General features: G+C 39.2%; 2 protein-coding genes across 2 annotated transcripts; one reads left to right on the forward strand and one right to left on the reverse strand.

The window, feature by feature from the left end:
* Positions 1-1,090: 1,090 nt before the first annotated feature.
* Positions 1,091-5,601, forward strand: LOC118053184 (probable glycosyltransferase STELLO1). The gene is made up of 3 exons (XM_035064359.2): positions 1,091-3,197; positions 4,424-4,550; positions 4,830-5,601. The coding sequence occupies exons 1-3, from the start codon at positions 1,477-1,479 to the stop codon at positions 5,295-5,297; spliced, it is 2,316 nt and encodes a 771-aa protein (XP_034920250.1). The 5' UTR covers positions 1,091-1,476; the 3' UTR covers positions 5,298-5,601.
* Positions 5,602-5,943: 342 nt separating this feature from the next.
* Positions 5,944-11,793, reverse strand: LOC118053183 (magnesium-chelatase subunit ChlH, chloroplastic). The gene is made up of 5 exons (XM_035064357.2): positions 10,037-11,793; positions 9,648-9,730; positions 7,241-9,043; positions 6,588-7,064; positions 5,944-6,474 (listed from the first exon to the last, which is right to left on the reverse strand). Exons 1-5 carry the CDS (start codon positions 11,439-11,441, stop codon positions 6,097-6,099), a joined length of 4,146 nt encoding a protein of 1,381 aa, XP_034920248.1. The 5' UTR covers positions 11,442-11,793; the 3' UTR covers positions 5,944-6,096.
* Positions 11,794-12,714: the final 921 nt, after the last annotated feature.

Raw genomic sequence — 12,714 nt, forward strand, 5'->3', positions numbered from 1 at the left:
ATTAATTTTAATATATTTTTAAATAAAAAATATTTCAAAAATCAATAACTATCACGTGGCAGCACTTTTCGTTAACTAACGTCGGGAGAAGGTTTGCAGAAGGTGCCATCCAGACCTGGATGCCCGAGACAAGTTGCTCATCTTGCTGTCAACTGCTACAGCAGCAAACACATGGACATTTCATTCTTCCATATTTTTTTTTATAAGTGGACCCCGCATGACAGATAAGCAAAACGATGTTTTATTTGTTTAAAACCACCAATCACAAATAAGCTCTTACTTTACTACTTGTCCTAAGCAGATAAGCAAAACAGTGTCATAGTTGTAAGATCCTTTCCAGTTTAGAAAAAGAGCTGTCAATATTATTGTTCAAACTTCAATCAATTATTTTTATTAAAATTAAATTATCTTATTTTTAATTTTTTCTCGAATTAATCACACCAAGTTTAGATTGCACTTAATCGAGTTATTAATAAAACAAATATTTTTTTTATTCAACTTAAAATATAATCCGGATTAAGTTTTTAAGTGGTCAAACTGGATTGAGTTTAATAATTATATTGTCTATATTATTATTTAAAAATTAAATATTTGTAGAAGAAGTCCTGTGAATTAAAATTTTACTTTATCCATTATTCTGCCTATAGATAATTCAGCAAAAATAACGTCTTAAATGGCTTGCAGAAATAGAACTCAGCAAATAAAAAATCGTTCGAGGACAACTATTTGATAAAGAAAAACAAACTTGAGCTACCCAATTACTAGATGAGATCACAAATAAGTTTAATCTACTTATATATATATATATATATATATAAAACCAAAAAGAAGAGAAGGAAAAACAAATAAGTTTTGTGACAGATTTCATTAAACAAGAAAATAAAAGAAATAATTTAATGAATGAAGCCAAACTATAAATAATTGGAGCTGATTGGAAATATTAACCATGAAATGAGCCATACAAAAAAGAAAGAAATGATGGAAGACAAGGACACCTCCCCCACTTCAACAAGAGGCAGCAGGAACGTTACATTGCATTTCATTCAAGCCTAAGCAACCCCGCACCCAACCCCCTCCTTGTCGGCAGCAACCTACTTCTTGCATTATTGCAACTCACTTTTAGCTGCTAACAAGTGGACTCCTCCCTTCTGTTTCATTTCTAGAGAGAGAGAACGCTCGGAGACATTATTGTAACTTACTCTTAGAGAGATAGACTGAAAAAAAGGACGAGAGAGAGAGAGACAAGGAAATCGAGAAAATGTTTTGACAGTTAGAGTCAATGTTAGAGTGAATAAGAGACTCTCAAAAAGATTGAAGCTTTCAGGTTCAATTAAGAACTCAAATTAACACAAAAGATTGGAACTTTGAGCTTCAATCTCTTCAGTTTCTCACAAAATCACTACAAAGATTGAAGCTTTGAAGTTCAATCTCTTCCAAAAAACCAAAATCAAGAAGAACCCTTTTTTTCTTTCTCCAATGTTAGTCCAAGATCGTGGAACCACTAACCCAAATCCAAAATCTCCCAAATCACAAATCAGAGGCACCATCAACAACCACCATCACGACCTCCACCACCGCTTCTCAGAGTCAAAATCTTTAGATTTCTCCACATGGGTATCTGAGAATTTCTGCAAAATCGTCACAATCACGGTGCTAGTTGGCACTGTCGCCGCCATCCTCTTCCTCTTGAGCACTGGTGACGCGGCTGCGCTTAGCTACATTCAATCAAAAGCCCAACCTCTAGACAAAACCCATCATTCTCCTCGTATAAATTGGAATAATATCCCATCAATCGCTGACAAATCTTCGCTTTATACGAATTTTCGGTCAGAGAAATGGATTGTTGTTAGTGTCTCTCATTATCCTTCTGATTCGCTTAAAAAGCTTGTTAGGATTAAAGGTTGGCAATTGCTAGCAATTGGGAATTCAAGGACACCAAATGATTGGTCCTTGAAGGGTGCAATTTACTTGTCTTTAGAACAACAAGCGACTTTAGGGTTTCGGGTTTCAGGTTTTCTACCTTTTGATTCTTATTTAAGGAAGAGTGTGGGGTATTTGTTTGCGATCCAACATGGGGCGAAGAAAATTTTTGATGCTGATGATCGCGGAGAGGTTATTGATGGTGATTTAGGGAAGCATTTTGATGTGGAGTTAACAGGGGAGGGGGCTAGGCAAGAGACTATATTGCAATATAGCCATGAGAATGAGAATAGGAGTGTAGTGAATCCTTATGTTCATTTTGGTCAAAGGACAGTTTGGCCGAGAGGGTTACCATTAGAGAATGTGGGTGAAATTGGTCATGAAGAGTTTTACACTGAGGTTTTTGGTGGGAAACAGTTTATACAACAAGGGATATCGAATGGATTGCCTGATGTTGATTCTGTGTTTTATCATACCAGGAAAACGGGTTTGGAAGCCTTCGATATTAGGTTTGATGAGCGTGCCCCGAAAGTGGCATTGCCTCAAGGGGTAATGATGCCGGTCAATTCATTTAATACGATTTACCATTCGTCAGCCTTTTGGGGTTTGATGCTTCCAGTTTCAGTTAGTACTATGGCTTCTGATGTCTTGAGAGGCTATTGGGGGCAAAGGCTTTTGTGGGAGATTGGTGGGTATGTTGTGGTTTATCCACCGACTGTGCATAGATATGATACAGTTGGGGGGTACCCTTTTTCTGAAGAGAAGGATCTTCATGTTAATGTTGGGAGGCTTATTAAGTTCTTGGTTGCATGGAGGTCGAGTAAGCATGAGTTGTTTGAGAAGATTTTAGAGTTGAGTTTTGCTATGGCAGAGGAGGGGTTTTGGAGTGAGCAGGATGTGAAGTTTACTGCTGCTTGGCTTCAGGACTTGCGTGCTGTAGGGTATCAGCAGCCTAGGTTAATGTCATTCGAATTGGACCGGCCTCGTCCTAATATAGGTCATGGGGATCTAAAGGAGTTTGTTCCTCGGAAGTTGCCATCTGTGCATCTTGGAGTGGAGGAAACGGGGACAGTGAATTATGAGATTGGCAATTTGATTCGTTGGAGAAAGAATTTTGGGAATGTTGTGCTTATTATGTTTTGCAATGGGCCAGTTGAACGTACTGCCTTGGAATGGAGATTACTTTATGGGAGGATATTCAAAACTGTGATTATCTTATCATCGCAGAAGAATGAAGATCTTGCTGTTGAAGCAGGGCATTTGGATCGTATGTACAAGTAAGTTATCTATATCTATATATTTTACTTGTTTTGGTATCGTGATTTGAATCTAGATTCTTATGCAAACCAGAATCTCGGATATCTGATATGGATTCATATATTAGTCAGATAGCAAATTTTATATAACTATGACAAAAACTTTGTCTCTCACAGAGAATGGGGAGTTGGAGTGTTGGGAATCTTTGACACTTGTAAAATGAAAGAGATTTGTTATGATTAAGAAAGTCTGAGGTTAAATTTATGGGTAGCAAGAGAGTATGGAGAGAGCTTTCATGGAATTGGCTTTTCTTAGTTCATTTAATTCTATGTCTGTTTATACGGGAATAATCACTCTAAGATTGTGTAGATTTTTGCCTATGCCCTATAGTTACAATACTGAACTCTTGTGCATTTGGGACATTAAAGTTGGATTTTGGATGGCTGTTGGAGTTGCATAAAATACGACAATCAAAGTAAATAAATGGTGGCTATGTTTCTTGTCATGTTTCTAATTCCTACTCACCATTTTAGCATGTCTAGGGTAATGTTGACATCCTGGAGAACATTTGTGATCCTGGTATTCAGATTCTTTTACTAGGAAATGATGGCCTGGGAATCATCGTAGCCTCCAACTTACCTTGTTGTTTACTGATGCCATATGGAATGAGTTTAATCACCAGGTTCAACATGATACATAAGCTCTGATCTTCAAGTCAGGACAGAGTACTGCACAAAAGATTAATCCAGATTGTTTGTAGTGATTTCCATTTGAGATGTTTTGAAATATATGCATTCTGTTGAAGGTTAGGGTATGATATGTGCATAATACAATAGTTTAAACTTTGTCCATTTTCAAATTCTTTTGGGCATGAGGCACTGGTGCTTGTGGATAAACTATTCTAGTATAAGCATGATCAGAGCGTGAGTTTTCTTGGAGTCTCAAACATCCCTCTATAATTGTCCTTTTCTCAAGGAGGCATTTGTTTCCTTTTCTTCCCTCAAATTTGTTTTGGAGTTATGCCAGTTTGAGTTTGTTATGGTGTCTCTTATTGTAGTTTTCTTAAAAGCACCTCGGGTTGTTATCTTGTCAATATCTTGGTTTCTTTGGCATGCATTTGTTATTGATAACCATGGTGTAAAGTCAAATTTTAACTGTTTTGCACTGTCAAGTGGATGTCCCCTATCTTTCATCTTAAACTGGTGTTTCTTTGTGTACTAATTATCCTATCTAATGTTGGTTATAGACATCTGCCCAAGATATTTGATCGATTTAGCAGTGCCGAAGGCTTTTTATTCCTTCAGGATGATACTATCCTCAATTACTGGAATCTGCTTCAAGCGGACAAGACTAAACTATGGATTACTGACAAGGTAATTTTTTAACAGTGCTCTGCATTTTTGGTCATTGTTATCTCCTTTTCAATGCATAAGGTTGCCTTATTTTATCAATTTTGTTTTTCTCCACACACGAGGATTGCACACATTGTGTTGGTATGCCAGAGCTTTGTTTCTTCTTTCTCACACCATATCATAAAAATCAATATCTTGATGAATACCCATGTCCATATTTGTTGTGGTGCTGCATGCTTATGATGAATAACACATGTGGCTCCCCTTCTCTTCCTTTCTAACACACGTTGTTGCATATAGGTATCCAAGTCCTGGACAACTGTGTCTACCAATGGAAACGCAGATTGGTATGCGAAACAAGCAGAAATGGTAAGAAAAGTTGTTGGCTCAATGCCGGTTCACTTCCAAGTCAATTATAAGGAAGCCATGAAAAGTGACCAGAGCCTTGTAATAGGCAGCTCTGAGATATTCTACATTCCTCAGCAGCTCGTGACTGACTTTGTAGATCTTGTTGGTTTGGTGGGTGATCTTAATATTCATCAAAAGGTTGCCATACCCATGTTCTTTATGTCTATGGATTCACCTCAGAATTTTGATTCAGTGCTTAGCACAATGGTATATAAGCCGAAGCCACCACCTGCTAATTCAACTCTTTATTCTGCTCAAGCACCTGCTGTTCATCCATGGAATGTGTCTAGTGAACAAGATTTCATAAAGCTGACAAGAATAATGGCAGAAGGGGACCCGCTCCTAATGGAGTTGTTTTGAAGGTAAAAAACATCGTTTAATTCTCACAAGAGCCAGAATACAGTAAGAAAGATTCAAAGACACTTGTAGCGCTACTTTCTACCTGTTATACTGAATTCTGTTTTTTCTTTTTCCCATTTTTTTTTGTGAAGGGGGAGGGCTACTTTTCTTTTTCCTTAATTTTTTGTATTTTTTTCTTTTAACATCTCTGTACATTTACCTTGTATCATTCATTTACTGATGGGGATTCCTCTGATGGAAAAATGTGTTAGATCTTTTTCTTTGGCTGGAAAATATAAGAGAAGAAGATACTTGTTTCAGTTTCTCTGGCGCTGTTCACGAAACGTTTTCAGATTCTTCATTTGCTCATATTTCAATGTCTGCCTTCCTTGCTTTGGGGCTTTCAGGATATGGTTCTTGGTTGGAGTTTATCTCTTTGCTTGGGGTTTGTTTTTCTGGTGTCTTGGCTATTTTATATGAGGCCTTGGCGTTTAAATATGTTCAGGCAGCTGCTGGCCGCTTCTTGGCACCGTTGTGTGCTGTTCTTGTTCTCACTCTTCAATCTCTGGGAGCCTACTTTATCATACTTTGGCTGGCTTATCCAAGAAAGAAAAATGAAAAAAAGAAGAATAGACAGTGGAGATGCTAACAAAACCTATGAAAGGGATTGAATTGCAACTCTGAATTTTATTAAAAATCTCGCATTTAAACGTTGTTGTCACATCCATCCATTCAAGAGAAACAGAGAAATAACTAGGGAAATCAACCATGTTAACTGATATTTGCAACTCTAGTATCTTTCCAGCAGTTCATTTACAGTTTACCGATCAATACCCTCGATCTTGTCTTCAACTTCTGAGTACAACTGTTTCAGCTTCTCAATGTTATCCTGTGAAGTTTCCCAGTACCCACGACCATTGGCCTCTAAAAAGGTCTGCACCATCTTCCTAAATGAATTCGGGTTTGTGTTCATGAGCTTGTTCAGCATCTCCTCATCTTGGATGAAAGTTGAGTTAGCTTCTTCATAGACCCAGTTATCGACCTGGCCTGAAGTTGCACTCCAGCCAACAGTGTTTGTAAGCCGCTTCTCAATTTCACGAACACCCTCATATCCAGTAGACATCATTCCTTCATACCACTTGGGGTTCAACAATTTGGTTCGAGCATCGAGTCGCACAGTCTCTGAAAGAGTACGTACCTTGAAGAGACAAATTTTGAAATTGTTTAGCATTAGAAGGAACTTAATAATTTTAGACTTGGCCATTGAATTAGCCCTTTGGATTAAAAGAGATTAACTGTCCAATTGCTAACCTGAGCATTTGCTGTTGTTGTGTCCGCAATGTAAGCATTAGGCTTCTTCTTATCCTTCCTCAAGTTCTGCACCAAGTTTGTGGGGTCTGAATCAAAATAGTGGCTCACATCAGTGAGTGAGATTTCTGAAGAATCAAGATTTTGGAAGGTGGCTTCCGCAGTGCTAAGAGCCATCTCAAAAACTTTTCTTTTCTCTGCCATGCCTGCTCCTGGGGCATCACAATCAAAGGCAAAGGACTTCCTGCTCAAATACATGTCTTGAAGCTGCTTCTCATCATTCCAAGAAGAATTCTCCACTGCAAGGTTTATGTTTGAGGAGTATGATCCCGAGGCATTAGAGAATATACGTGTTGCTGCTTCCCGAATGTCAACACCAAGGGCTTCAGCTTGTTCTAGAGCATGCTTCCTGACAAAGTTCTGATCAGCTGGCTCATCTAGTTCAGCCACCATTTTCACTGCACGGTCGAGGAGGTTCATCTGTGGACAAATTAAAGGAAAAACAATACAGAAGTTCATCAGTAAACGGTTGAGCCAAAACGACGGCTATTAAAGAAAGAATGCAGAACTGAAATATTCATATGTTAAAATAATGACTGATCCTCGTGATTTTCCCTAAATGAAAACAAATTAGGAATATGAAAAAGACTCGGTACCTGATTGATAAAGAGATCTCTAAACACTCCTGAGCAATTAACGACGACATCAATCCTAGGCCTTCCAAGTTCTTCAAGACTTACAAGTTCCACCCGGTTAACCCTACCAAAGGTATCAGCAACTGGCATCACTCCAATCATCCACAATACCTGAGCCAGGGACTCGCCATAGGTCTTGATATTATCAGTTCCCCACAATACAAGTGCAACTGTCTCAGGATACTTCCCACCATTGTCAGCTTTCTGCCTCTCAATTAATCTGTCCACCACAACTTTTGCACTCTGCATTGCTGCTGTTGTAGGAATGGATTGTGGGTCTAGTGCGTGGATGTTCTTTCCAGTTGGCAACACCTTTGGGTTTCTGATTGGGTCACCACCAGGCCCTGGCTCCACATATTTGCCTTCCAAGGCTTGTTTCAGACTCCCCAGCTCATTGTCAGCGACTATAAGTTTCAAACAGTCTCCTAGGAACCGGAATAATGTTCTCAGCTTATCCCTATCTGCCTGATAGAATTTTGTGCTTGCCAAGTAATCAACCCATGGTTCATTAATGCCAAACCCGAGGATAGAGCTAAGCTTATCTGCAACATCTACAACTTGACCCTTTTTGTTAGTTGTTTTCTGCACAAAGGCAGAGACGGCGCCACGCGAGGCCTCAGTTATTTTCCGAAGAAGTTCTACATCCTTCAAGATTCCCTTGTCACTCCCTCTATATATATCCTCGATGTTTCGTCCAACAGTTTCAGCTAATATTGATGGGAGCGATGAAATCTCATCTTCAGGACGGTCTAATGCAGCAATATTGACCAAGGTTGCGACAGCTTCCATAGCAGATGGAGGTTCACCAATGACATGAAGCCCACATGGCAAAAGCCGGGATTCAATCTCCATGATCTTGGAGTATACCTTTCCAACCACAAGATCTCGCTCCTTTGCAGAGATCTCCTCCCCCTCTTCGGGAAGCTCCACATCCTTGTCAAGATTGCATTGCCTAGCTGTACTGATTATGGAGCTCACAATCTGTGGCCCACGACCTGTGTCTTTGAGGGATTGGTACGAGGAGATAAGCTCACTCAACTGCTTCAGGCCCTTGTAAAGCCCAGCATTTTCAGCTGGAGGGGTCAAATAGCTAATAGTATTTGCATAACTGCGGCGTTTTGCAATGGTGGCTTCAGATGGATTATTAGCTGCATAATAATAGACGTTGGGGATATTCCCAATGAGACTGTCAGGAAAACAAGCATCGCTCATTCCCACCTGCTTCCCTGGCATGAATTCAAGTGAACCATGTGTGCCAAAATGAAGAACTGCATCTGCTTTGAAGATTTTCTCAACGAAAGAGTAATAAGCTGCAAATCCATGATGTGGGCTAGCCGATTTCGAGAATAATAGCCGCATTGGATCACCCTCATAACCAAAGGTGGGCTGGACTCCGATGAAGACATTACCGTACTGTTTGCCATATACCAAGAGATTCTCTCCATCAGAATTCAAATTGCCAGGAGGTTTGCCCCAGTTTTCTTCCAATGCAGTGGCATATGAAGTAAGGCTTTGATACTCTCGAACACCCATTTTGTAAGCAATGTTCAGATTTGGGCTGCTAAATTGAGCCTCTTTATCATGGAGTATGTCTTCAATCAAGGCTTCTGAAGTCTCTGGAAGGCCCTCAACATTGTAGCCATCTCTTTCTAGTTCTTTCAGAACCGAGAAGATGGAGGAGAAGACATTAAGGTAGGCTGCTGTCCCAACATTCCCCTTGTCTGGAGGAAAACTGAAGACAGTGATTGCTAACTTCTTCTCAGTCTGCATTAGGTAATATACTTGTCACTATGTGATGAAAAAATAGATTCAAATTGAGTTCAAGTATTGTTTTATAGAAGAAAATAGACTCGGGAAAATGTGAATCTTCTGCCACAAAGTTGAGAGGGAGAGACAGATGGGTCGCTAAAAAAGGGCAGAAGTGGACAGCCTATCCCTATCATTCCATCAGAATCAAATTTACATTTTAAGCAGTTTCTGAAGCAAAATTCTCATGGCTAATAAATAACAAGTGCACATATACAATGTGTGTTCTTTGAGGACCAATCTCTCTCCATCACCGGCAAGCATAGATTCATAAATTGAATCACAATTTCACATTTGCCTACTAATAGTAAATGCAACCCTTGGACTTCAACAATTTCGTTTTCTTTTCTTTCAAAGAAATTCTTGTTTCATTTATAAACAAATGAAATGAGGGTGGGAATGATGTACTGCTTCATTGTGATCTAAGCATGTAGATTGCCTAACCGTTATGAACTATCATGAACATTTTTATGGTTTTCATATCAACTGGAAGCAAACAACAAGACTCCAGGTTATATAAAAAAAATATGACATGATGTTTAAAGATCAGGAAGGAAAATACCTTTGATTTCCTTTTCAGTTCACCCCATCTGATTGCTCTCGTGCAGAGCTGCTCCACCCTTTTATGAAGAGCATGTGATTTCCCTGCAATTACATTGATTTTCTTACTAATCCTTCAAGAATATGAGGTCGTGTGCATTGAAAGGAACTGCTTGAAGTAAAAGTAATGGACATACTGTTCAGCTTCAGCTTGTAAAACAAAAGCACCGAAAGATGCATATTTGCTCGAATTGTAGTTTTTAAAAAAATTTGCCCCTTTTGGAAATGATAGAGACTCTAAAATCTTAAAGCAATTCCAAATCTAATGATGGACCTAAATCATACGAGTATTGATGGCCATGAATAGAACAAACAATAAGAAGATGAATTAAAGAGGGAAATTAGGCTCGCCTGTTCTTGGATCCCGGCCGGCAAAAACAATGGGCTCCATGCCACCATCCAGCTCAGGAAGAGCAACTTGCAAAGCCACCTGAATTGGGTGCAACCCCAAAGTACTATTTAACCACTCCTCAGTTGTTTGAAACACCAAAGGCAATGCAACAATATAAGGCACATCAAGCTTGCTCAATGCCTCGATAGCTCTTGGATGATCCTGCCTTGCTGGACCTCCAACAAGAGCAAAACCAGTCAATGATATCACTGAATTCACCATTGGTTTCTTTGTAACTGGATCGATCAAATACCTCTCAACAGGCCCTGAAAAGTCAAGTCCACCAGCGAAAATTGGTATCACTTTAGCACCTCTTGCCTCCAACTCCATAATCACAGCCACATAGTGACTCTCATCACCAGTCACAATATGACTCCTTTGCAAAACCAGCCCAATGACTGGTGCATTAGGGTCTTTAAGCTTCTCATTAGCATCCCTCCTGGTTCCATACCAATTCAGATATTCCTTCGCATCTTCATACATACAAGGAGCCAAAGGGTGCCAAATTCCACTATCCAAGAACAAAACTGGATCAGAATACGCAATCTTTTTCCCTTTCAATGCAGGAACATAAGACCCAGATATCATTTTCAAGAAATTCTGCAAGTTATCTGGTGAACCACCAAGCCAAAACTGCAAACTCAAGATATAAAGCCTAGCATCTTGAGCCTTATCACTAGGCAAATATTTCAAAACCTTCGGCAAAGTTCTCACTAACTTCAACATACTGTCAGCAAAACCCGCACCTTGCTTCTTTTTCTTGAACAACTGGAAGAATGGACTTTTTGATTGACCAAGCTGTGACATACTGAAAGAACCCAACTTGTTAAGCCTCATTACCTCAGGCATTGAAGGGAAAACCAAAACTGCATCAAGCCTATCCCTTTCTTTCTCCACAGCATTTTTAACCTTCAATGCAAGCTCCTCAACAAAAATCAAAGACCCTATAAAGATATTTGCATCTTCAAGATCCTTACAGAAAGTTTTATATGTGGACTCATCACGAAGCTCCTCTACTAAGTAACCAACAACTTCGTATGATGCATCTTTGGAGCTCTTGTTTAGAGCTTGAACTGCTGCAGTGAGTGAAGACTGATACTGAGCTTCAAGGACCACGTAGACTATCTTCACAGTGGGGAGGTTCTGGTTGTTTTCAGGCACTATTCGGCGAACTTCTTGGGTGGTTTGTGTAAACAGGCCATTGCCAATTGCAGCACATTTTACTTTCAACGAGGATTTCAAGTTGGTTTGGTTGATTTTCCTGGGAACAAATGAGTGAAGAAAGTAGTGTTTTTGAGATGGTGAAGAGAGTTGGTCTGGTTTGGTTGATTGTAAAGTGAATGGTGAAGACACTAAAGAAGCCATTCTTGGTAGAGAAAAAAACACACTTTAAGCAACTCAAAAACAGAGTCCTCGGTTTCTCCTCTCTGTTTCTAAATTAGAGAGAGGGAGAAACAAAGCAAGAGAAAACAGGTTTTGAGAAGCAAAAACGTATGAATTTGCTTCAGTTTCTCGTGTTTGTGCGTGTGTTCTTGGTTCTGGTTCAATGGTGTTTCTTCTTCTTCTTCCTCTTTTTACAAGAGGTTTAAAGGCTGTGTTTATAATTTCTGTGTGTGGAGAAGGTATAGAGGGATATTTCAGAAGAGAAAAGTCGGTTATTATGGTTAGTGGTGGGAGGGAAGAACACGTGGCAAAAGGGGTTGTCAAGCAATTATGATGGGAGTGTGGTTTCTGAGGTTGAGTTTTGTTTTCAAGTATTTGGAGAGAGAAAATTGGAGTGTGTCTACCCATCTATCTGTTAGGGTTTTCATGATGGAGTTTCCTGGATTCTGATTGGTAGAATTGGATTTCCCAAAAAGTAGCAGTAAGGGAAAGTGAGGTGGATTTGGATGGTGATAGAGAGAAATTATGTGACTAGATTTTTTCTTGCACTGTAAAAAAGAGGGGCCTGTCTTGCCTTGTAACAGTTCTTCATTTTGAGTGTGTTTCTCTGTGAAAAAGAAATGATATTTTTTTTGTGACCTAAATGGGGCCAGGTAACCTAGTTCGTGGCCAAGTGAAGTTCTGTCCTTCTATCTTTTGTTCATGATTGGTGCAAGATATCTTTTGGATACAAGAACAAGTGGGGAGCCCATGGTATTAGACTACTACTTACAGCAGCAGGATAAAAAAAAAAAAAAAAAAAAAAAAGAAGAAGAAGAAGAAGCTGTGGTAAATACTGGGTTCTCTGTTGCCATCCATGTCGTCACTCCCTCCTCTTTCCACTCTTCCCGTCTTTGCACATTATGCTTTTGTTTTCAATAAAAAAGTTCTCAGAGAGATTTCATTGATTAAAAAATGAGCAGGTTGAGAGTCACCTGTATTTTCTTGTCAAGAAGATAAAGAAAAGAATACTGAAACTTGAGATTTCTTGGAAAAGAAGTGGACATGAATGCCATTAAATCATCAATTTTTCATGTAATATTGTGTACTTGAAAACTCTCATATAAGGCTGTCAATCATTTGCTTTTCAGCCCTCATTTCTTTTTAAAATCTCGACCAATTTAAGCATTTTGGCAACAATGATGCAAACAAAGCTTGGAAGAGAGGATTGCTATTGTTCCTTCAAGAAAATTACATGTTTCTCCGATCAAAGACT

Source organism: Populus alba, chromosome 6, assembly GCF_005239225.2.
Source record: "Populus alba chromosome 6, ASM523922v2, whole genome shotgun sequence".
In the NCBI taxonomy this organism is placed as follows: Eukaryota; Viridiplantae; Streptophyta; class Magnoliopsida; order Malpighiales; family Salicaceae; genus Populus; species Populus alba.

Coding starts and splice junctions, on each gene's coding strand:
- LOC118053184 (XM_035064359.2), top strand. CDS start 1,477: ATGTTAGTCCAAGATCGTGGAACCACTAACCCAAATCCAAAATCTCCC. Junction 3,198..4,423: donor CATTTGGATCGTATGTACAA/GTAAGTTATCTA, acceptor TGTTGGTTATAG/ACATCTGCCCAAGATATTTG. Junction 4,551..4,829: donor AACTATGGATTACTGACAAG/GTAATTTTTTAA, acceptor TGTTGCATATAG/GTATCCAAGTCCTGGACAAC.
- LOC118053183 (XM_035064357.2), bottom strand. CDS start 11,441: ATGGCTTCTTTAGTGTCTTCACCATTCACTTTACAATCAACCAAACCA. Junction 9,044..9,647: donor AACTGAAAAGGAAATCAAAG/GTATTTTCCTTC, acceptor TACCTAATGCAG/ACTGAGAAGAAGTTAGCAAT. Junction 7,065..7,240: donor GAGATCTCTTTATCAATCAG/GTACCGAGTCTT, acceptor ATTTGTCCACAG/ATGAACCTCCTCGACCGTGC.